At 48.6% G+C, this 25,630-nt stretch overlaps 1 protein-coding gene across 2 annotated transcripts in view; it reads right to left on the bottom strand.

Moving 5' to 3' along the window:
- Positions 1-25,630, bottom strand: part of SLC8A3 (solute carrier family 8 member A3) — a 139,172-nt gene that overhangs the window by 15,939 nt on the left and 97,603 nt on the right. For both annotated transcript variants that reach the window (XM_057318684.1, XM_057318685.1), the window contains exon 3: positions 236-339. In XM_057318684.1, coding sequence (XP_057174667.1) covers positions 236-339 — 104 coding nt within the window. The remainder of the gene's footprint in view (positions 1-235; positions 340-25,630) is intronic.

Below are 25,630 nucleotides of genomic sequence, written 5' to 3'. Positions count from 1 at the left end.
AATCAGCTAAGGCTAAGAAGGCAGAGATGACACCGAAACAGGGTGAGAGCGAGAATACAGGAGGGAAAAGAATAAAAAAGTCTGTTGGTCAAAAAGAGGAAAAAGGAAAAGGGAAGAAAATGGGGGGAGAAAAAACAAGGTTGCTTTTGGTTGCTGGTGCTTTTCAGTTTAAATTTTTTTCTTTCTTTTTGTTGTTGTTGTTTTATTTTGTTTGGTTTTTTAAAGAATCTCACACCTGATATTCCACGTTCCATCCATTTCGGTTCACCAAGGACAATGAAGAAATTCTCTTGCCTTTCGTATTCCTCCTCATCTACTATTTTAACCCTTATGGTTTTCCTGTAGGGACAACAAGAGAGAGAGTGTGTCGACTGGGTCGGTAGATTGGTTGGTCATTTGGAGCACAGCCTTTAAAATCATTCCCCATCACTCCTGGCACATGCAGCCCGGTCCCGCCATGGTGGCATCTGACAGGACTATGGTGGATTGTATTTTTTCTCCTATTAAAAACGGTCTCAGCTTTTCTTGTCTCCTTGGTCATAGTTTCCTTATGGGTGTGAAGGAAAGGGAGCCAGGAGGCAAGGAAAAGTGGGCAAAGGAAGGGTTCCAGGAGGACAGGAGGGAAAGGGGAAGGACATGGGGTTGCTGGTGGGCAAGAGTCAGTTTAGATCCGGCCGCTGGTTAGTAGGAAGTGAGTTGGGCAGCACATTCCATTGGGTGTCACATGGTAACTGGCATTTCTTCGGGAAGCAGGGTCTTTCTCCAACGGGAAATATGCCAATAATACCTAGCTCGGGGCTCGTTTCCCTTCCTGTGTCTGCACTCACTTATTTTGTGAGCCTCATAAAGAAAACTTTAAAAGTAAAGTATTTATGAGCAAGGGAAATGAGAGAGAGAGAAAGGAAGGCAGAATTCTAGTATCTTCGTCATTCTTGATCTCAGGGCTTCGGTAGTGGGAACTAAAATAAGTATGTATTAACCACGATATGATACAGGACTCCTTTCATATTTACAGCTGATGCACTCCTAGGAAAATGTAAAGAAAATGATACATCATCAAATTCTAAATCACCTCTGTCCTTCTGTCACATAGGGCTGATATGTCCCAAAGCTGGCATCCTTCAATGCTGATTATCTGGGGCCTGGGGAAAACGGTGAAGGAGGTTTCTGTTCATTTCTGGGCATCTCAACAAAGCATTGTGTCTTTTAAAAACAAATCATCCAGGGAAGCAAAGTTTCTTTGAAAATCACTCCCCTCTAGAGACTGGCATGAGGCTGGCTCAGGTCAACTATCACTGGAGAGGTTGCTATGGGGGCCTGGATGATCCCCATCTTGGTCCTTCATGGAACCACGGTGGGGTTGGCAGGTCCCAGTAGTGAGCCATGATTGGTATTTTCTTCTTGCTTTGTCTTTGGCCTGGGACCTAAATGCTCTCTAAAGGGCAAAGAGGTGCTAAGAAACAATAACCTAAAATGTCTAATGAGAGCCTCTGATGCTCCTCTTCCCTTCTGAAGTCACGTTCAGCTTTGCTATCTGCAAAGTGGCAGACTGGTCTGAGGTGGTTTGCTGGACACAAGATTTGCTGTGCATTTGTGTTTTGTGTGTGTGTTTCACAAGTACACTTTTGGTTACCCTTTTTGGCACTATTTTGGACACCTTTACATACCTTGCTCAGTAGACAAAAGACAAAGCTAAACGCCTGTCAAGAAGAATTTTCTAGAACTTCTCCCTAGGCCCTTGATATGGAACCTGGGGCTACCCAGGGGCTGTGAGCCTGGCAGTTTTTCACCTGCAGGGACTCTGCTGTGGGTTAGGAATGGGGGCTCTGTGGCCAAGGGCCTGGCCTGAGGGACATGACTGATGGCCCTGCCAGGGAAGGAACATTGCCCCTGAATCCTGGCGGCTCCTCTGGACACAGATGGTCTGTCCAGAAGAGGATATTCTGACTTGCCTGTCGTAAGTCTAGGGTGTGTGGGGTCATTTCCGTTGAGGGCAAAGGCTCCCTCTACTCTGAGAAATCCTGTGACCTCATGGGAAAGCTTCCACTCAAGTCAGAATCCCCTCTCCCACCATTCTAACTCTCTGCCACCACACCTAGATGTTCTTTGCAGGGAAAACAGAGTCCAGCAGGTAGGTCTGTGACTGAGACCGCAAACTCAAACCTATACTTTCAGCTCAATCAAGGTCACAAGAGAAACACACTTTGTTAGCAGGATTATGGCAGAAAAGATGGCTCCTAACGCCTGCTCTGGGGAATGGGATGAACCACAAATAGAACCCAAATCCAAACACATTGATTGCCAACGTCTGGGAACTAGAAGCTTAGCCCCGAGAATAGCTGCCCCGTGGGAATCTGTGCTGAGCACCTAGGCCAGTTTCCAGTGCGGCCCTCCTGCCTGGTGCTGTGCTGGGTGGTCTTTTTCTTTCCTGGAAAGCCATCCGGGAGAAGCAGAGAGCCCCACATATGATACTCTGGGCTCGGGCTGACTCTCTCCCGCTCTCTCTCCCCCACTCTGTGTTTTTCCCATATCCATTTCTCCAACCCACAAAAATTGATTCCTGAACATCCCTCTTACGGATACCATGTGACAGGCTGGCAGGTGTTAGGGCAGAGCTGGGATCAGAGAGAGGAGAGGGGAGAGGTGGAAAGAAAGGAAACGAGAGAACAAGAAAGAAAACAAGGGGACGTGGACTAGAGAGGCAGAAGAAAGGGGAAGAGAAGACAAACAGACTGGAGAAAGGAAGAACCAGAAGAGGAGAGGAGAGAAGAATGTTAGCGTTAGTGTGGAGGACAGGGTACTACACCTTTCTGAAAACTCATATCCACCATGCGGGGCCCATCATCTCAATGAAGTAATTCTTGTTTTTCTCATACGCCTCATCATCAATTACCTTGATGTGAATTGTTTGGCTGTGGATGGAAAAATAAGTATCATAAGCAAGGAGCAGATTGGGGTGGGGGGCAAGCCAGCCAGGAGGAGGAGCAGGAAGAGTAGGAAACAGTGAAAAGATCCAGAAAGGTCCAAGTGTGCCCCCCTTCTGGGCACCCTGGGCTCCTCTTAGGCTTTGTGTGGCTTCGTGGAACAGTCAGACTCGAAGGCTGGAAAGTCAAAGGTTCTGGGTTCTAATCTTGGAGATGCTACGTGACCTTGGACAAAGAATGTAACGGATACACAAACAGGTTCAATAATGCTTACACCATCCCAGGGCGGTTGTGACAGCAACGAAATCATATACATATAATGGCTCCATCATCTAGGTCCTCTGTAATGTTTGCTTCCTTCTTCTGGCTTTGGGGATAGCGAGAATTTTTTTTTTAATTTTTTGACTTTTGAAATCAGCTGGTGTTGGTCTGAAAGGCTTATGTTATAGAAAGGACATGTATGGGGGGCCCGTTGGCCTGTGGGAGTCTTGCCTGGACATAGAAGGACTTCTCCCTTTCTCTGTGGCAGCAACGACCACGGGGGAAGCCAGGAGGGCCACGCAGCTCAAGTCACACATTCTGGTAACTCACGAGGGGCTTCAGAAGCTACACGCTACTTCCAGATGAGCCCTGCAGCCACAGGGGCGTGTGGACAGGATCGCAGGAACTCTAGGGCGCTCCGAGTCACAGTTACCTTACAAATCCTACAACGACCTTGTGACCAGCACAATTACACGATCTTTATGTTAAAAGGTGCTTTGTTAAACAATGAAAAATATGAACCAATTTTAGTAGTCCCGATTTCCATTTTTCTTTCCTTCTTCCCTCCTCCCTCCCTCCCTCCCTCCCTTCCTTCCTTCCTTCCTTCCTTCCTTCCTTCCTTCCTTCCTTCCTTCCTTCCTTCCTTTTACTAGGAACTTTAAAAACAAAGATAGACCTGGGCCTCTTCCAACCTTTGCTTAATAATGGGGACAATTCAGGACCAGACTCCAGTTGAGGCCTCTCGCAGAGGCCGTGGGACACTGCTGGAGGGGTATGCACGGAGCTGAGTCTCCTCACAGCAGAGGGACTTAGGGACACACGCGGCAGCCCTGTCCAGCTGCCCGTGGGCATGCACCTTCTCAGACGTGGGTGGCCGCAGGCCTGCCCTTTGTAGAGGAGGCTGAGGCCTTCAGTACCTGCCTTATATATATATATACATATATATATATGTACATATACATATACGTATATATATATATATGTATATATATAGGACTATCTTTACATTCTGACTCGGGACAACCTGTCTGCTCTCCCAAGCGTTCCCAAGTCACCGTGAAGAGTGTTGGATGCCTCCAGAGCTTCCTTTGCATACACTTTTGAACCTAGAGAACCAAACGTGGGCCTGTGGCTCCCGAACTGAATGAATAGCGGCTACTAATACACCCCGGCCCCCGCCAGTCCACGGCTTCAAAATGAAAGACTCCAAACTGTCCTCACGTGCCACACCCACTGCCATCACAGAAGAAGCTGACTCGCCAGCACAGAGAGCACGAGTGCGCCGCCTCTGAAAGGCCTCTCTGGCCTTTCTTCCTGGACAGCAGTGGCACTGGTACTGGAGACTGAGGACTTGGGGTCCGATCCAGCCTCCACCTCTCACTAGCTGGGTGACCTGGGGCAACCTGCTCAAGCTCTTCAAGTCTCATTTGTAGGGCAGAGTACGAAAATCTGGTTCAGAGCGTGCTTACAGGAGAGCAACGCACGTGACGCGCTTGTGACGTGCACCCCACTGCACGTTCCCTTGTAAGTGTTCGATAAATAGCAACCGTGATTACAAAGCGTAATTGAACCTGATCGGGTGGCTTGAGAGTATTATCTAAGGGAATCTTACCACCTCCAGTCATTAAGTCAGAAAATAAGGAGAGATCAATACATAGAACTGGTGGCCCAAGAGGGGGTACAGGCTAGAAACAGACGTCAGGTCAAGAAAGGACTGGATAGTGCAGGGTGATCTGTCCCAAACGGGTTAGGAGAGGGGCTTGTCATGTTAAGGGTGAGAGCATAGATAACAATTGATGGTTTTTCAAAATCTGGCCTTGGGTCTCGGTCAGCAACAAGCTCTGGGCTGGACAGACCACATCCTCACATGTCGTGTGACTTGTGCTTGTGATTTTTAGTGAACAGATAAAGAGAATAAGAGATGCCACAGATAACTCAGTGGAAGACAGGGAAATGAGGACAGACAGTAGTGGCACGAGGAACTGAGGTTAGCTGGCTGGAACCGCTGGCGGGAGGGTGTAATGAGCGGGGGAGGTGGGGTGTCAGACTCCCTCGCTGGGATCAGTCATGGGGAAGGCATCACCTCTGTGTGGACCCTGCCTGGAAACCAGAGGATCCCTTCCCTTCCAGCTCTTGAAAACCCCGTGAAGTCCTCAGTTCTGCTTAAGCCACAAATGAAGCCCCAAGAACATTTAATTAAGTGAGAGTCACCAGCCAGGTCTTGAGTTCTCTTTCCAAACTTGCTCTTCCTCATTTCAGTCAACAGCAACATGGTCTATCCAAACCAGGAATCACTGCTGATTCCTTCCTTTTCCTCACCCTTCCCCTCAATTCCACCCCAACCCTAATACATGTAATTTGCTGCCATCTTTCCCTCTGCTACCGAGACCTCGATCAAAACACCATTGCCTCTCCTTTGGACTTGGTAAATAACCTTCTAGGAGATATTCCTGCCTTTGCCCCCTCCTTCAATGCCTTCCCCCAATAATGACCCAGGCTGTCTATTAAAAATGCAATCCAAGTCCCATCCCACCACTATCATTGGAAAAAATGTAGAGTCCTTACCATGGCCTATAGGATCTTACATAATCCCGCCGCTGGTGACCTTGCTGACTCCATTCTCACCTTGCTTGGGAGTTCCAGACACACTGGTCTTTCTTTCTGTTCCTTAAATCAAGCCCCTTCCCACTTAAGGCACCCTCCTTGCTTGTGCTCTGTGCCTGGGTCTCTGCTATCCTCATCCTTTGGGTCTCCACACAAGCATCACCCCTAGGAGAGGCCTTCCAAGGCCACATTACCTCCTTGGGTCTCTTTCCTGCCCACCGTCTCTACCTCCCCACCACGGGTCACCTTCCGTCATGTTCCATCTGCTCGTTCCCTTCAGTGCCCCAATCACAGCCTGAAGGTAGCTGGCTGGTTCATTAACTTCCTTGTTTATAGTCCGTCTGTCCACACTGGAATGTAAGCGCCACGATGACAGGGAAACTGTCTCACTTGCCACAGTCCTAGTGCCCGGCGTGGAGGAGGCCCTTGACCGTGGCTTGCTGAGGGACTGAAGGTGAATGTCTAACACACCTGAGAACACATCTGCCTTTTTGCAACAAAAAGCCATTAGGAACAACAAGAAAGCATTTTTTTTTTTGAAGGCTATTCTGATAGAATGCCTAAGGAGTCCCAGTGGGACAAAGAGCCCAGAAGTCCAATGCCATCCAGCGACACCCTCACTTGATTGGCCCACTCCATTTTTCTGTCTATGAGAGAGCTCTCCAACAAGCCGGGATTGAATTCTTGGGGCTTGGCTGGGGGTTTTGAACCATCCCTAGGCGGGGTGTTGACCTGCCTCTCTTCTCCTCCCCGCCTTCTGCTGAGGGAGGGGCCAAAGCGTGCAGCGTTCCCAGCTAAGACGGGCTGTGCGGCTTGGAAAAGACGCTCCTAGGAGCTCTCCCACCAACAAGCCGGAAGGGATCAGGAAACCGTTTCTGGTCTGCCTGGCTAGCCTCTAAGAACATTCCCTTGCACCGAGGACTCCCAATTCCAAACAGGCCTCTCGTCCTCAGGATACTGCAAAGGGAAAGGTGCTCTTAAGCCACTGAGCTCCCTTTGGGTGAAAGGGAGAGGGAGCAGCGTTTATTTGTCCTACGTTGGAGGAGGGCCCCGTGGATTTGGCTTTACACCAGGAAGGAATCTAAGATAATATATACATTTACCTTCTCAACACCATGAGAGCTTTCTTATTTCATCCTTACTTCAGCCATATAACATAGGTATTATTACTCACACTTTAAAGATGAGAAAACAGGTTCTCAGAGAGGCTAAGTAACTTGCCCAGAGTCACACAGCTAGTACACAGCAGAGCTGGGATTTTAGCACAAGTCCCTATGAATCCTACAGCTTATTTTATACGAGCAGGTGGACAAACTCTGGATGCCATTCCTGAGCTGTGCCTGTGAGGAAGCACAGAATTCTCCCACTGAAATGCAGGCAGCAGGTAAGAAATTCAGGTGGTGAGTGGCCGTGTCTCTGCACCGTGTTGTGAGTAGGCGGCCTCCCGACCCTTGGGCCCTCCCTTGCTAGAAGGAATCTCCAAATAATCTCTCATTTGGTGACTTCTTCCCTTCGGATTTCTACTAAATGACTCTTCACCATATCAAGAAGGGTTCTTTCTCATCGTTTCTAAATGGATCCTGGCTGCTCCAGGCCAGCTAATGTTCGCTGAGCTCCCTTGACCTGGGGCTGCAGGACGGAGCCGGCGATGGAGCCGCTAGCCTTCCCGCGGGAGCTTGCAGAAGCCTCACATCTCCGTGTTGGGTTTTTTCAGTCTTTTTAATTTTTTATTTTTTTAAAGATTTTATTTATTTGACAGAGAGAGACAGCCAGCGAGAGAGGGAACACAAGCAGGGGGAGTGGGAGAGGAAGAAGCAGGCTCCCAGCGGAGGAGCCTGATATGGGGCTCGATCCCAGCACTCCGGAATCATGCCCTGAGCCGAAGGCAGACGCTTAAGGACTGAGCCACCCAGGCGCCCCCTTTCAGTCTTTTTTATTAAGCACCAGCAGACCCCTGATCTTCCCCTGGCAGGTTCCTGGCCCTGATTCAGGGCACAAAGCCCCTCCCACCCCCAACCGCACCCTGACAGCCCAACAGGGACACTCCCCCCACCCTTACCAAGGTCTAGGGGAGAGGTTCCTTGTCTCATGAAACGGTTTAGGATGCCCTAAATGATGTCCTCTTGAAAATAGGTGTCCATAAGTTCCCCCAAAACAGTGCTCCTCAAACTTTGATGTACATATGTCCCCCTGGGATCTTGTTAAAATGCAGATTCTGATTCGGTGGGTCTGGGCCCTGCCTGAGATCCTGCGTTTCTAACCAGCAGCCAGGATACACCCATGCGGTTGGCCTAGGGCTCAAGACTCCTTGAAGAAGTCTCTCTGATTCTATGAAACACTTAGGGAAAATCAGACAGCTGCTCCAATGCCAGGGTGCGGCAGGGAGGAGGAGGCCGAATCAAAGGCTAGCATTTCAGCCACAGCCACTCTGAGCCTGCATTTTGAGGGGGGAAATTGGAGTGCACCCAGAGTAGGGTGACTGACTAGTATGGTGAAGGGTCTGCAAACCATGTTTCAAATGAATTTGCTACGATTTCTACAGTGCTTACCTTGCGCCAGGCACTGCGCTCTTCAGGCACTTTATGTATATTAAGTAATTCCATCCTTAGAACGCACCGGCGAGTTAGCAACCTGCCAGGCAAGGTGCTGTTCTCTCCGTGTGTATTATCTCACCGAACCTTCACCACAACCAATGAGGTAGATACTAGTTTTGTCCCTAATTTATAGATGAGGAACCAGAAGCCCAGTCAAGAGCCATGCCCAAGGTCACAGCTAAATAAGTGGCAGAGTTGGGATGTGAACTCAGTGTGGCTCTAAAGACCGTGTTTCTAGGTGAGATCTGATAGAAGGACCCACGGGACAGATGTCCGTTGCAGAGGATGACACCGCTCCACGGTCCTGCGGCTGTCACAAACGCTGCTTCCAAAGCACTGAGGCCACTGGCAGGGAGGCAGACTTCTGCTCCACCATGACCATGACAACAGTAAGATGAACTGGCTTATAAGGGAGTGGCTGCCCGGTTCCTGGTGGTATTAAAAAGTAGGACGATGAGCATGCATGAAAACGGCTATGAAGAAGATTCCTGCATGCTACAGAAAGCCAAGTAGATGACCTATAAAGGTCTACACCCAGTGGTATACTGGTAAACCAGCAATCGGGGGGGGGGGGGGGGGGAAGAAAAGAAACTCTGATTTAGGGTATATGCCTTCCATAGTGTAATACTCCCACTGTAGTCAATTTCAAGCTACTAAATTTTAATCACCAACTTGCAAAATTCCTAAACATTTAACGATCTGCTCTCACGAACTAGTGGGAGCCAGTTCCAGCACCCACTGACAGCATCAGACTCTACTCAAATGTTTAAGAGAGTTTAGGATGACAAAAGATGGTTCTGATTGATATACAAATGATTTTACCCATGCTAGTGTTTCCTCAAAATGGGTAACTATCTGATAAAGTAGGTATGAATGTGTTTACCCAAACAAGCCTTTAGAAGAAGGCTCAAAGACTTGGCTTGTAAAAGGAACGTGGGTGGGCGGGAGAGCACTTGGGCCCTTAAAAGCAGAGAGCTTCCTCTGGCCCAAGAGGAAGGGGAAGCCAGAGATTTGAACCCTGAGAAGGACTCAACACACTGTTTCTGGCTTAAAGATGAAGGGTGTCCCGTGAGCAGGAATGCAGGCAGCCTCTAGCAGCAGAGCGGTCCCTGAAGGACAGACAGCAAGGAGTGGGACCTTCCGGCTTAACACCCCAAGAAATTGGGTGCTGCCAGCCACCTGAATGAGTTTAGAAGCCGATATACCCTCACAGCTTCCAGACAGGAGCCCAATCCAGCCTTGACTCCGGCCTGCGCAGAGAACTCAGCCACACCACACCTGAACTTCTGAGCTACAGAACTGTGAGATACTAAATGGACATTGCGTTAAGCCTCTAAGTTTACGGCAACTAATTACACAGCAATAGACAACTAATATGGGAGGCTTATTTTACAACGTCAGGAACTGAGCCAAATGATCTCTTGAAACTGTCTTGCTGTATCTATTTCATAATCAGAATACTTTGTCCTGATGGCAGGGCCACTGCCGGGCTACATAGCACCTTTGTGCCAAGTTGAGAAATGATACAGTCCTGGAGATGCACAGCTGGCAAGGACAGGGTGCCTCTCCATGGCTCACACAGCAATGCATCAGGATGCTGGGCCTGGCATGGAGAGAACTGGCTGGATTTTTAGCTTTTCACTCAAGGGTTTTTATGCAGTGCACAACCTGCACAACTGTAAGCAGCAGCCCTGCTTGGCAGACGCTTGTGTGATTCAGTCACTATTCCACACACATGCCGGAACCAACAGGAATATGGGCCAGGCTGAGGCAGAGAGATGGATTTCACTGAAGAGCTCTCTGCAACTTGGGGGCGGCGGGGGGGGGGGGGCGGTGCGGGGTGGTGGTCAGGTGGATGGGAGGATGAACAAGGAGGGAGGAGCGGTTGGGTGTGTACGAAGGAGTGTGCACGTGATCTTTGCTGCTTTGGCATCCATTCTGGACCCTGCTGATAAGCCCTCCGCTGCTTGCAGCTTCTTCATAGCTAGGAGTAGCTGTACCCACAAAGATATGGCTTCCCCTAAGCAAAATGTAGGAACATTGTGTCTCCACTGTCAGTTAAGACCTGACGGCTGGGCCTGTCCATGGGCAGACATGCACACATGTTTGAGGTCTTGGTGGTCATTCTGTCCACTCTGGAATGTCTGGGCTCATACCTGGGCACTGTAGCTCTCCCAAATTTGCTCTCCCAAATACCCACTTTCCCACTGTCTGGAGAGCTCCTTACCTGTGGCTGAAGGGAAAAGTCCATCTCACGTGACTGTGTGACTACAGATATAGGCTTCGGGATAGGATCAGAGGCAAAGGGGTACCAACAACCCCAAAGGGGCCACTCACCCTGTTTCCCAAAGGTCAGGGCAAAGTGAGGGGATTTTTATTTCTTAGAAAAGCAGTCTTCTAAAATAGGCACCCTCCCTTTTAAAGGCTGTCAGGATTTGCAAGGCAGCTCTACAAGGTAGAAAATATTTTAAAATTACAAATTTGTATTCTCCCCATTCTTTCCTAGGATAAAGACTGAACCTTTCATCCCAGGAAGTGGAAGCTCTCTGTAATGTCCATCCATCCATCCATCCATCCATCCATCCATCCATCCATCTCTTGACTTAATCTTGTCACACTTACCTACACAAATGCTACACTTCAATTTTCCTCATTATGCTCAAAGCCTGCCATACTTCTGCTCACTCTGGAGACCTTCCTTCTTCCCTCCCTCTCTCCCTTCCTTCCCCCATCCATCACTCCTTCCACCCATCCACTCATCCATCCATCCATCCATCCATCCATCCCTTCATAATGATAATACTGCATAATGAAACTACTTCATGAAACTGCATCAAACTGCATAATAAAATACTTTATTCAGCAAGAGTTTATCAAGCACCCAATGCACGGCAGTCATGATTCTCAAGCAAGAATTTCTGACTTCAAAGAGTCTCCTCTGTAGTGGGGAGGCAGATAATTAATCAAGTAATTACAGGAAAGTGTGATGATAGGGGAAGAACAGAGCTGAGGAGGCCCATGGTCTAGAATAAAATCAGGGAAGCCTCACCAGAGGAAGGGATAGTTCAGCAGAAGCCTGAATGAGGAGTCAAGTTGGTTTGGTCACAAGGAAGAGAAAGAGTCTTCCGGAGAGAGGGGATGCCCTGGGCAAAGGCTTGATGGTGAAAAAAATACATGGTGGCTTCAAGGTGATGAAATGAGTTCAGTTTGGCTAGAGCACCAAGAGAGACGGGGGAAGGGGGAATAGATGAGTCAGCAGAGAAGGTAGGGTCAAGGACATAAAGGACCCTGTAAGCCCTGCTAAGGGGTTTCGGATAGTCTGCCCTCCTCTCTACCTGTCCAGATCCCCCTTACTCCATTCACCTAGAACCTGGGTACCACCTAGATCAGGAGGATGTTCCCGCATCTCCAGCCCATGCTGGGCTCCTGACCTGACCGCTGCGCTCAACTCATCAGGTACCGCCTGATGCAGAACCTGCCGCCTTCGCACATCATTCTCTCGCCTCCTGGGCTGGGCTATAGTTCAAGGGCTCAGAATTTGTCTTGCCTCCATCTCTTTCTTTGGTTCTTCTTCAGTGCTTACTGGATATGTGGTCCCTGATTTATCCATCCACCCATGCTTCACCTGTTAGAGTAGGCCGTTGGATAGACAGGAGCCAGAGGGGAGAAAGGAGGGTAAGTAATGGACAGTTGCCAGGGACCCCCCCCCCTCCACCCAGAGACTGCCCCATCTCTCTTAGACCAACCCTTTTGCAGTTTAGCACAGACCTGATAAGCAGAAGACAGGGGCTACAGAGACGGCCCCAGCTTCGGAGCATGCGCATTTAAGAAAGACCTTATCGGGGCGCCTGGGTGGCGTAGCGGTTGGGCGTCTGCCTTAGGCTCAGGGCGTGATCCCGGTGTTACGGGATCGAGCCCCACATCAGGCTCCTCCGCTCTGAGCCTACTTCTTCCTCTCCCACTCCCCCTGCTTGTGTTCCCTCTCTCGCTGGCTGTCTCTCTCTCTCTGTCAAATAAATAAAATAATCTTAAAAAAAAAAAAAAAAAAAAGAAAGAAAGACCTTATCCGCTAGTAACCCCAAGGCTCTTATAATATCATTATAGTACCATTTGCATGGCGGTTGGGCCTCCCACCCCCACCCTGTGGGTTGTGCTTAGGCAGCTGGAGGGCAGATGACACCGGAAACTTGCACAAAAGGTTAGAGGGGAAGAAACCAAGGTGCATTCATGGGTGGAGCAATGATAACAGGGTGGGAGGGAGGAGACCAAATATACCCCCAGCAAATAACAATGAGAAGCTCAGCAGGCAGCCTCCCGACCTCCGTTCTTCGTCAGCCCGTTCCTCTCCTCTCCGCAATGTAGTCCTTCTTTGCTAAATAAAACACCTTTGCTACTTTAACTCTATCGAGTCTCTCGACTGAATTCTTTCCTTGGAGAAGACAAGGACCAAGGAATTCCACAACTCACCACCCGGGTAACGCACGCACTCATTATATATCAGAAGTCTGTTCCTGCTCTCATGCTTATTGTCTTGGGATGTGAACATGGACAGAAAAACATCCCTTTTGCTGCTTCCCTTTGCTTGTGTGGAATTTCCATGCAGTGGGGTGCAATAGCAAGCTCTGGGAAATTTATTATCACGATACAGGGAATCAGCTTATATGCAGGCAGCTCACATCAGTCTTGGTTTGAACACGCTATTTCTCACGGCCACCACGCAAAAACAGCAGTGTGTGCTCACATACGTGGAAAATTAATGTGCTCATGCATTGTCCAATCACAATTTCTCTGCTAGGAGAAGAGTGCTGTCATCGCTTTAAGCTGTGATTCGGATTCCTCTCCCTTATGGTGGGGAGGGTTTCATATTCCTGATTGTGTGTATGGGTGTGAGGAGGGGTATGATGGGGTGGAGTGCGGGTTGGGAAGGTCCACTCTAGGTGAGCGGGAGAATCCGGCCTGGAAAGTCATCTCGGTAAGGGCCTTGCCCAGTTATTCTCAAAGGGGAATTCAATTTCCAGTCCCTGGAGCAGTGGAACCCTGCGGGTATGGCTCTATGTGTGACTCAGTTATTTCTCGCCCTACGTGGCTCTCACGTTTGCCCTGCCTCTCCTTCACTGAGTGGCGTCTGGGAAAGGGAGGACGATTCACAGCTTCAATTCTCTCGCACTTGCTTCTAAGTCAAGAGGGGAAGCAAAACCAACCAACCGACCAACCTACCAATGGTCTGGGAACAAATGGCTGCTGTACCCTGAAGTCGATAAATCCCCTTCCTGGAAGAGCGATGAGAATCATCTATAAAATGAATTTATTTAACAGTGCGCTCCCAGCACTGAAGAGAACGAGTGGCTGGTTATCTGATTCACAGCGTTGGAGATGTTGGGTCTCTCTGTCTTGTTTTCCTTCTCTGGTGGGCATCTCATTTTTTTTCTCTTTAGATTTTATTTATATACTTGAGAGAGTGAGAGAGCAAGCGTGCGTGTGCACGCAAGTTGGGGGAGGAGCAGAGAGAGAAGGAGAGAGTTCCAAGCCGACGGCGCTGAGCGTGGAGCCTGACACAGGGCTCGATTCCACAACCCCGAGACCATGACCTGAGTCAAATCAAGAGTCAGACGCTCAACCGACTGAGCCACCCGGGGGCCCCTGGGTATCTCATTTTTTAAGAATGATGGTGATCTAAGCAGAAAGGAGAAAAGACTATATCGTATGGACATGAAACTTCAGGTACAAGAAAAACCTTCTAATAATTAGGAAGAGAGAGGCACCGGCTCCTAAGGACCTGAGTCAAACATTGTCAAAGCTCCATCCTTCCACCTTAATCCCCTGTCCCCTAGAGCCCTTATAAGGCCCATACTGCTGGTGGATAATTTCTAGAGGTCCCAGTGAATGGCAAGTTCAGGAAAGATTCCTGTCCCTGGGCTGGGTGGAGAAAATCCTTCAATTAGAGCCTTAACTACATGGAAGACTAGCTTATTCTACAGACGTTTTCTGGACCGAACCAGTCAGGAACTAAACCAAGGCAGAGCTGCGGCACTGAGCAACAGTGGGCTCTGTCCACACACAAGTCAACAGGAATGCCGCCCCCTGGGGTTGTGCAATGTAGCAGCGGCTCTGGGTGAGAAAACAGCAGAGGGGGCACTGTCAGCCATTGTCACCATTCGAGTGTACTGTGTTGTGGGTCCCAAAGGAGTTGTCGACGATTTCTATCTGGAAGCCTTCTGAATGAGCTGTTTTCCAGTTCTTGCCTTCTTCTACCAGCCAAATGGCAAATTCCTGTTTTGTACCACCCAGGGGCAAAACGGGGCCAAGGCTGTCAGCGGTTGGAGCCAGAGCGCCTGAGTCCTAGCCCCATCTCCGCTGCAGGAGCGCTGAGCACTGTGTCCCCTCTAATGTGACAACCTAGCCTACTGCTAGTTTCACACGACTTGGTGAGCTTGTCAGGAGCATAGTAGGCAAACTTGGAGAATACAGTCCAACGGTAGAAGCTGAGATTTTCGCAAGGGTGAGTGGAATAAAAATCCTGTTTGCTTTGTGTTTAAAGCTCTGACATTCTGTCGATGGTCAATGGAAGAAACTGATACAGAATAGAGAGTAATGGATCCAGGGCCAGGACCAGGGTGAGGCAAGTGAGGCGTTAGGTGTAAAATTTAAGGGTACACCAAACAACTCAGTAATCCAGATAAGCACTATTTTAATGCAATATTTTTTAAAAAGTCAGAATTAATACAACAATCTATGATGCACAAAATATCACAATTTTAAATAAAGACAGGACCCAACCTTGGCTCACCTCACCCTAACCCTAATCCACTCCAGTTGTCATATGGTGCCTTCCGGTGTGACGGAGAATGTCAGGAAGCTGAAGACTGGAGTCTGAGTTCTGTGGCTTAACTTACTGCCTTCGCCAGGTCATCCACTCTCTCTGAGCTTATGTAAGAAGGGCAAGAGGCCAGGGCGCCTGGGTGGCACAGCGGTTAAGCGCCTGCCTTCGGCTCAGGGCGTGATCCCGGCGTTATGGGATCGAGCCCCACATCAGGCTCCTCCGCTAGGAGCCTGCTTCTTCCTCTCCCACTCCCCCTGCTTGTGTTCCCTCTCTCACTGGCTGTCTCTATCTCTGTCAAATAAATAAATAAAATCTTTAAAAAAAAAAAAAAAAAAAGAAGGGCAAGAGGCCTTATTTCTCTCGGGATTTTTGTGGGTAATGATATGAGCAGAAAAACACAACCCTTGCTTTTGGAAACTGCAGGTCTCATTCAACTCAGTAAGCCTCTGTGTGTGTGTGTGTGTGTGTGTGTGTGTGTGTGTGTGAGAGAGAGAGAGAGAGAGAGAGAGCGAGAGAGAGAGCAAGAGAGAGCGTGCGAGAGAGTGCATGCGCTGTCAGCAGGGCTCCTACCTCTCTCTCCAGAGCTAAGGACTTTAGCCTTCCAGGAAGCCAACCAACTTCCTCAGCCTCACAGAGTCCATCCCTTCCTCACGGCTCTCCCTTACCTGTCCTTCTGCAGCTGAGGAAGCACCCGCAATGCTCCCTATTTTTAGACAATAGGGAGGGACTGGGGGATGGTGGAATGTCTTCTCTGAGAACATCGCCTTTGAACTGTGCTCTGACAGATGGCAGCCAGCTCTCTGTGGCCCTCGTTTCTGGCTCCCTGACCTTGTCAGTTCTGGTCCACCTCTCCTCTCTGTCATACCGCCCTACTCAAACCATTGTCACATGTGGCTGGGACCTTTACAATAGCCCCCCAACCCAGCTCCCTGCTTCCATTCCCCTTGCCCTGTTGCAGTCCATTCTCCTCTCTACAGCCAGAATAAACTTTTTAGAAGTTTGTTAAAGAAAATTATAACATGCCACTTCCCTCCTTAAACCCTCAGTAAGTTCCCCTCGTACTTAAGAGTAAAATTAAAATTGCATAATCTAGCCCAGGAGTTCTGAAATATTAGCGAACTCAATCTCGCCCAGAGGGCTCCATCCCCAGAGTTTCTGCTTCAGGACGTCTGGGTGGGGCCCAAGAATTTGCATTTCAACTAGGTTCCCAGGCAACTAACTGCTGGGCTTCAGGCTCCAAAACCACGAGGGGAACCTGATCAAGCCTGCAAAACCTCAGCCTGGCTTCCCTGCCCCTCACCCTCTACCACTCTTCCTCCAGAGGGAGGAAGGCAGTAGGCAGCCCTGGCTGTGTTTGCCTTCAGCTTCCTCAAATCCATCAACTTCATTCCTGCCTCGGGGCCTTTACAACAGCTGTGGCCTGTGCCTGGAGCTTTCCCTCTCCAGAGAGTCTTAAGACCAGGCCCTCTTTAAAATGTCTCAGCTTACGTGTTACTCCCTTGTCCACTCAGTGTGATGGGGCTCCAGCTACTATCCATCACCCTGGTTGGTTTTTCTCTTGTTTGTGTATTTATTTATCTGTGCGCGGCCTGTTTCCCCCAACCTAATACGAGCTCCACGAGGACAGAGACTGTGACTACCTCACTTACCAGCGCCTGAACTATCTCTGGCACAGAGAGGGTACCCGCTAGGTTGGTTCAGGGACTGAATGAGTACTACTGAGTGGGGGAGCCAGAATTTGAGCCGGGGACCAACTGCAGAACCTTACACTGGTCCGAGGGCTGTGGCAGAGCAGTGGCCGGTCGCCCTGACTCCATTCTTGCCCATGCCACTCAACTCCCTTTAGAGCCCAGGTACTGGGCTACTCTTTTTATGGGGGGAGGAGGGGCAGAGGGAGAGGGAAAGAGAATCTCAAGCAAGCTCCACGCCCAGTGCACAGCTAACGTGGGGTTTGATCCACGACCCTGAGATCATGACCTGATCCAAAAATCAAGAGTCAGATGCTTAACCGACTGAACCACCCAGGCGCCCCTGGGCTACTTTTATGAAAAGGTCACTTTAACCCCTCTCCTTTCCCCTCCCAAACAAGTCCAGACTCCCTTGAAGGCCTTCAACACATGCACAAAAGGAGTCACCTTTGCTAGAACCTGGCTCTGCTGTCACGTCAATCTTCAGTCATGGCTTCGTGTAAGTGTGTTCTCCACGGTTCCCCCCGATGACTGATGCCATGAAAATCATTATTCATTCTGTCATTAGTGGTTCAGAGCATGAGCCCTATGGTCAGAGATATCCGGATTCAGGGTGGAAGAGTTTTAGGATTTTTGGCAAATTACTTCATCTCTATGAGTCTCTGTTATCTTGTCTGAAATGGGTGTACAAATAAAACCTGCCTCGTCGGGTTTTTGAGAGGATTGAGACAATGAAGTAAAACTTGTAGCAGGGAACTGGCATGTAATAAGCAGTCCAAAATGTCACTGAATTCGGTGATGGTCTACTTGTTTAAGTAATAACCAGAGCCACCAGTGAAAGGATTCCTCCTTCCCTAGTCTCCAGGATCAGGTCAGAAGAGGGCGAGATGGTTGGGGGTTTGGCAAGGGCCGATGTGGGACCAGGCAGGGCATTTTCTGAACTCCATGGTTGGCCTAAGGAACAATTTCAGACAAAGGGGTATGCCTGGAGAGGGCTTGCAACTCCGCAACACCACTCCTCATTTCACAGCATGGCACAGTGACCTTCGCCTGTCTTGGGAAGTCTCTCTGCCCATGGAGATCATCCTTCCGTGGCACCTGCTGCCCCAGTGTTGGCCGTATGCCTTTCAGAGGGTAACCTTGCCCACCGACCAGCACTGCTCTTTGTGTTCCCCAGGCCAGGAGAGCACAGGGCGGCTGATGGGGCTGCTCTTTGCCTGGTTTCATCCCATCCCATCTTTCAGGAAGAGACACCCTCAAGGGTCCTGTTTGATCACCATGGAGCGTGGAGGAAGCAATGGTACCAGTTTGCCTTAGTGAAGACTCCTCAACGTGGGAGAAGTTCTCCACGAGAGGTCAAGGGAGTGGAGGCAGCATCTGAATTCACTTCCACGAGCCTGATCCTGGCTGTTCTTCTTGACAGACAAGCTCCCATCCCCACCCTTTTCTTTTACCAGAGATGTAAGAATGTGACTCTGTAGTCCCACTCAGTGCCGATCTCTCAAGTTCCTTTTCTACCCTGCCGCCACTTCAGGGACTTCTCCCGACCGCGCTCCCTCCCTCTATGGGCCTGGCTGGGTGGCCTAACTGTGCCTGGCGGTGGAAGAGAGTCTATGTTCCTTTCATTACACATCTGCTCTTCCTCCAATGGCCACCTCTCAACCCTGTTCAGGGCCAGAAGGTTTGCAGTCAATACTCATTTCGAGCACGACATGCGCACACTTCTGCCCTGGCGGTGGAAAGCCTGGCTTCACAGAGAGGTGAGGGCCAGCTGAAGGCAGCCAGCCCGGAACACCTCTGGAGCCCTCAGTTAAAGACATGTGTGTTTATACTCCACATCTGTGGGCTGCTGCCTCCCCGATGACATTCGGGGCTTGCAACAGTCAGGCAGAGCTGTTCACCTGGAACAGAAGGCGGTGACACTCTGGGGTGATAAAAGAAAACACAACGACAGTGACAGTAATAGAATACATGTAAAATTCTACATCTGCCTGGAGGGCCTTTAATCAAGGATTTCAAAGCACATTCTCCAGATCTTGCCCATTCATCTGCACCACTTTCCTGGGAAAGAGCTGGCAGGTAGGGAGCCGAGCACTATAAATAGGGTACTGTATCATTATCTTTGATGCGAACACTATGTATTTAGACAGCATTTCTCTGAAGAGCTAAAGGGCTCCACACACATTATATTATCTAATTCTAACTCATTCATACAGCAGCCCCCAGCTTGGCTGCCTTGCAGGTAGTTTGGAAAGGCGTTGGATCCACAGACATTCACTCCGATGCCTTCTCCCTCCCCTCCTGCCCTTGCTGAAATTCACAGGCACTTCCCAGTGCCGCTCCCACGAACCCTGAGGAGCCAATACCATAGCTTGACTCATCTTGTTTACACACTACACACCCAGTTTCACACCAGTGATACTAACGGCTGTAGGAAGAAGACGTGATACATTTCCTTGCTGTCAGATTTCATCTGGGTCTAGCTTGTGGAGTTTCGAAAGCCTTGTTTGTATGGACTTCATGATTCTAATGAAGGTACAAGGCAGGGAATGGGTCTGCAAGGTGCGCTGACCACATAGGCCCATGGTCGAGGCTAAGCTACCAGGATAGCTTCCCTGCTCACCTTGAAAATGAACGTCCCCTTTAAAATTGATCAAGGGGGTTTTCTTCACTTGTAAGAGCTTCTGTATTTCCCTAGCATCAGGGAGGTGATGTTCGTCTGTTATGTACTCATTATCCACGTCATAGTTGTAAAAAATCAATCAAGTGTGTAATTATTTCCTTATTTGTCTTCCCCCCAGTCCTGAGCTCCAGGAGGGTGGGGGCTGTACTTGTTTTAATTGTGTCCGTATCTCCAGAGTTGAGCACATGTCTGGTGCATAATAAAAATATCTGTGGAATGACTGAATGAGGGAATGAGCGATGGTGTGAGTCACAATGAGCATTCTCTGGCTTACGGCTTCTAATCATGCCCTTTGTTGTACTGGTTTAAGTTCCATTTTAGGACATGGTAACGGCCTCCACTCCCACTCTGTGTCATCATGCACCTAGAAAATGTTGTTTCCCCAACACTCCCTCTTGTTCCCCTTGGCACTCAAGGAACACCTAGGGGCTGCTTGGGTAGAAGCCATATATCTCCCCCTCCTCCCGGTTTCCATCACACTAAAGTCTAATCTCAGCCAATGATTTAGTGGAGTTCTGCCCTCAGCTTGGTTATATGACCGTCCCCAAAAGTCCAGTATCCCCAGCAAGCTCTCTCACCTGCATCTGTATATGTGATATGGCGGAAAAAACACATAAACTCTGGGATCCCAGACACTTGAGTTAAAGTCTTAGCTCTAATGCTTACAGCTGTGTGACCTTGGCCAACTTCCTAAGCTCTTTGAGCTGCTGTGTCTTCAGCAGTAACACGGAGATGATAGCATCCACATCGGGTGGTGTGCAGCCGAAATGAGAAGACACAGGCAGCAGGCTCAGTAAATCACTGTTCCCTGCCCTTCTCTTCTATCCTCGACCCTTCCTTTGACTCATCCTCCCTCCTGGCCGCCACTCATCCTTTGGATGCTTCTAGCTGTCACCCCCTAGGTTTTAGGCTCCATGCTGGAAGTGTTGAGACTCAGACTATATTTAGATGCCTTAGCTCTTTTATCTTTTACACCACTGTGTTGCTATGGTGATGGCAGAGAGGGAAGGGGGAGGACAGCCTGAAAGGAAAGATGGAGCTCAGCGATGAGGATGGGTGGATCCAGCTGGGGAGTGCTCCCAGTGAGCTAGTGCTCTCCAAGAACCCTTACCTGTGCATTCCATCATCAGGAGGTGCCCCAAGAAGATAGGAGGAGGCAATGCCCAGTAAAGGTTCTTAAGGAAAGGAGAGATAAAGAAGAATGACTATTGAAAATTGTTCATTCTGCGCCCAGCCACAGTCTGAGCTCCTGGAGCCTTCCTCAAATGGTTTCTTTATCAATCAAGTCCAGAGACAGAAAATGGGGCTGGGCAGAGGAATGACATCATGATGTTGGAGTTTGGAGATGCTCAGACCAGACTCCTTCCCAAGAAAAAAGTCCCCTTTCTTGCTGCTGAAAGTGGGGAAACTCTTGTCCCACTCAGCTCTGAGGACTTGGACGAAGAAACAATGGAGTTCAGTGGAGCCACATCACAGCCCAGGATTGTCATGGATTCAGTCTGTAAGGGGAACCAAAGTCACACAAGGGCAGAAAAGAAGAGAAGACTCCTTTATCCATAAGCAAAACTCCATATACTCACTGGATTTGAATGTGAACATGGCAGGCTCCAAGCTGATGGTAAAAACTTGCACTGTTGAATAAGCCCGTTTTCCTAAAGCTGCTACTCACACATTATTTCACTGGATCCTACAAATGGCCTGGTGAAGTAGGATTATCTTTACATGAGGAAATGACACAGAGAGGTTGGCCACTTGCCCAAGTCACGCAGCTGGTAAATGACAGAGCAGGGATTTGAACCCAGGCCACCTGGACTCCAAATCCAATGTTCTTTCCATACCAATGGCTATCAAAAACAATTGTTTAAAGCTGAAGAAAATTTGTGTGAAGAAGGAAGCCTATGGTGAAGTATAACCGAGCACGGCAGGCGAAAGCAGAGGTGCTACCGTTGAAGTGGGGGGTCCCTCTTGGACAACCTCTCCTTCCAGCCTCACGCGCAGGGAGAGAAAGTTTCAGGCAGCACTTCTCAAAGTGCGGTTGTGGGAGTACCCATATTACAAACATCTAGCATCTAAAAGTGCTACTTTCCAAGTCCCAATCCCAGATTCTTATTCAGTAGATCCCAGGAGATTCTGATAAACACTAATTTAACTGGAGGTAGACTAGCAAACTCTTGAGTCAACAAATTGGGACTTCATAACGGTATGATCTCTTTCTCTTTCCCTATTTGATTCCTCAAGATCATTTACAGCAGCCTAAGGTCAGCCATCTTGAAACAGGCTGGACTGTTTTTTTGGTTTCAAATGCCCTCTGGGCCTTGGCCAGTTGCTAAACCCTGGGCTCTAGCCTACAAACTGGTCATCAGGGTCTAGATGAAATCAGTCATGGTCTGACCTTGGTGAGGTCATCATTGTGCCTAACAGAGCAGATACACATGCAAGGAAGCTCTGGGTAGGGGGTGAGAGAATGGATACCATACCCAAGAGCACACAAGGAATGTTTACCAGGTGAAAAGTCCCAAAGGAACATGTGAGATTTGGACTGAAAATAGACTTACTGGCCAAGCGCGAAGTCTGGAAAAATATACAGGGGCATGAAAGTCCACTCACTGATTTCCCATCATTGACGGGTTAGGAGAACTATATGACAAAGGAAGGAAGTCCTGTTGATGTGGTTGAAGGGGGCAGTTCAGATTAAACTAAGGTTTTTAGCTCCCCCTGTGTGCTGAAGACCTAAGGATGCCCCCTTCCTCTATAAGTAATAGCTTCCTCCGGGCCGCTGTGCTTTACACAAATAACCCATTTAATCCATCCCAGTATCCCAGGTACTATTAGAATTTCTAGTTTGCAGGTAAGGAAACGGAGACTATTAGAAATTAGGTAATTTTACCCATGGTTACTCAGCAAGTAAGTCATAGAACCAGGATTTGATCCCAGTGGTCCGATGTCAAGGCCTGTGAATATTCTTACCCAAAACGAACCCATAAAGTAAGTGTATGAAGTCCAATTAAGTTCTCATGATGAAGGTTTTTTTCAATCTCAATTTATTTCCATTTTCCCCCCAATTTTGGGGGGGATGATCCCTACTTAGCTGATGTTTTGGGGTAATCCAGTACGGGGTAAGGGAAGTGAATATCTCCAAGAAGGTTATTTACCCAGTTTTTTCCCTTTCTGCTTCCTGGTCTTTCAGCAGATTGCATTTTTAAAGTCTTTTTAAAAATGTATTTTAAAAATCCCCAACAACAAAGGACTACAATACATTTATTATGTAAGTCCTGCCTCTAAGGCACAGCCACTGTCCCATCTGCTCCAGAAACCTCCCCCAGTGACTTCCCCTGTGGGCTACTCCCTCTTCAAACCTGGTCCCATTTCCAGTTTGTAGAAATCACTTGGCACCCAATACCCACAACCTCTGTCTTTTCCCATCCTTATTGTCCTGTGAGCTCTTTGGGGGCACGGCCATGCTGTACATCTCTCTGTTTCTCCAGCACTTGGCACAGTGAGATTAACTTGAGCCACTGAGCATTCATGCAGGAACAGGAAGTTGAAACAAGGGAAACCAAAATTGAAGGAGGCCAAGGAATTGTGGGTATAAACGGAGGTGAGAACAGACAGCCTGAATTCACCAGCCTCCTGTGCAATTTGAAGATAGGTAGAAACACTCTTGATACATTCTTTCTTTTCCCATTTGTACAATTCCCTGGGATCATAATCTCTTCTACTTATCATTCGTCCTGGGGCTAAGGAGAAGTAGGAGGGAAAGGGGGATAAGGACAGGGAGGAGATCTGACCTAGCCTTAACTCCTGATCCCAGCTCATGGTCCAAAGGAAGTTGGCTGGTTCTAGTTCTAAAGTGTTCCTAGATTCAGATTCAACATGACTCGATTCTACTGTACCATTTTGGAAGCTGACCTCGGTCCTCTCCTCAGCATGTCCCTCAGATCCTGGCCATGTATATACAGTTATTCATTTTCCAAGAATCCATCCCTCAGGCATGGAGCCCTCTGACTGAGATTTCGTCTCTCTGGACAGTCCTTTACAGCTTACAAAATGCTCTTTCATGCATGACCATTCAATAGTTTCCCAACTATCCTGTGAGGTAGGTAGGGCAATTATCAGGGACCCCACTCTTCTTATTGCTGAAAATGGAATTATGGGGTTAGTTTTGGTTCATTTCCTCTCTCCCAAAGGAAACCAAAATCCTAGTGGAAAGGCAGCTGGCAAGTGTCTTAAGTTTTGGAGAAGGAAGAGAAGGAGAGGAGCCAAAATTCATAACAACACCAGACAGCAGACAACTGACCATGTTTTCCATTCCTAGCTGCCTAGTACCAACTTCCAATACCTGAAGGATAAGGAGTACCAGTAATTCTTCGAGTTTGCCCTGGGCACTTCTGTTTACAGAGTTACTTCATTTTATCCTCACAGCAACCTAACAAGGTCCATGCAGTACAATCTCTCGTATCTGAGGGGTATGGCAATTGAGACCCAGAGGAATGAAAGGATTTACCCAAAGCCACACAGCTGGTAACTGGCACTGCTTGGATTAGGCTCACATCTTCAGAGAACAAGGCCAAGGTTTACCCAGTCCGTACGTGGGCATCTGAAGGTAACAGAAGCAGTGTACCAAGACGACCCACTTCAGTGGACTGGGCATATTACCATAAAGGAGAGGAGAGCAGAGATGATGCTGGTAAACTGATCTGCGTTTGAGTCACAGCCCTGGCACTTATAACTGGGTAACATTGGGAAAATCACCTTTCAAAGCCCCAACTTTCTCATCTCGAAGAGGATGGCCTGAGGATTAAGTGATCCGTCCTCCTGCAAGTTGCTTGGCATGAATTGCTCAATATCTATTCACGGCCATTGTGACTGTTGACAGCAGTACTGACATTAATTGCTGAATCTGTTTGAATTCAATGACCCTGAATAAGATCATATCATCTTGGTTATCTTCCAAGATGGAGGTGGTAGCCCACGTGCTCAGGCATCTTCTCTATTTCACAAACTTCCCTATTCTGTTTCCTACAAGTGGCTGTAAAGTTACTTTTTAAGCCTACCGTCCATTAAGCGTAGATTCAATGCTTGTTGCCAGCCTTCTTGGGCTTGAGAATAGAAATCCTGTGGGTGGGTGGGTGGTTATCTTATCTTTTCACCCTGCTGGCCCTCATTCAGCCAAGCTTAACACATGTCTGCCTTTTCATTTTTTCCTCACACTCTGTCTAGTCAGGTTTCTAAAGAGGCAAACTTGTCACCGAAGCCATCAGACAGAACACTTAGCATTTTCCTCACATGCACACACTTTCAAAGTACTTTTCCATCTCTCTCCAGTGTTCAGTCTCCAGAGGGAATGTGGTGTCCAGGAGTGTGGCATTAAGACAGTGGAACATGGAATATTTTCTGGAATTGCTAATGCCTAATTGGGACTCAGAAAATATTCACCGAGGAAGACAAGAAACGGAGTTGGGGAGAGACATTAGGGACCTGCCTCAGGTCAGAAAACTGGATTGCAGGGTCTAAAGTGACTTCGGGCTCCAGATTTCTAGAATGCTGTTTCCCAAATGAACATTTGAAATGTCCTAAATGGGAGACAAAGAGCGGTGGACGTGTCAGTACAAGGATGGAGGAAGAAGATGCCCGGGGCTGGGCGACGCAGGGGGCTCCCGTGCTTTATAAGGTGGATGATGTTAGGGAAGACGTGACTAGACAAACTGTGGGGGGGGGCAGTGAGTGCCCTCCTGGACTCCAGAAACTCAATCCACTTATACATGTCCATTGAGCAACTTCTGGGCAAAGCGTGTGTGATAGGGGTTAGGGGCTGAAGGAGTTACGTACATGAGTAAGACATTGTTTTTTACCTCAAGGAGCTTGGCGCAAAGCAGATTACCAACATTGAGAAACAGTGACCAAGAAGAAGACCTGGCCATACTCACATTCACAGTGTACAGATTCCCGTCCTTGGCAATTCTGCCCCAGCTCCAGTCTTAGCAAAGAGAGTGGGTTGGCACCCCATTTTCCATGCACGAAATGAAGTATACAGCACATACACAAAACCATATAGT

The sequence above is a fragment of the Ursus arctos genome, unplaced genomic scaffold, assembly GCF_023065955.2.
Source record: "Ursus arctos isolate Adak ecotype North America unplaced genomic scaffold, UrsArc2.0 scaffold_25, whole genome shotgun sequence".
In the NCBI taxonomy this organism is placed as follows: domain Eukaryota; kingdom Metazoa; phylum Chordata; class Mammalia; order Carnivora; family Ursidae; genus Ursus; species Ursus arctos.
This window is presented reverse-complemented; position numbering and strand designations above follow the sequence as displayed.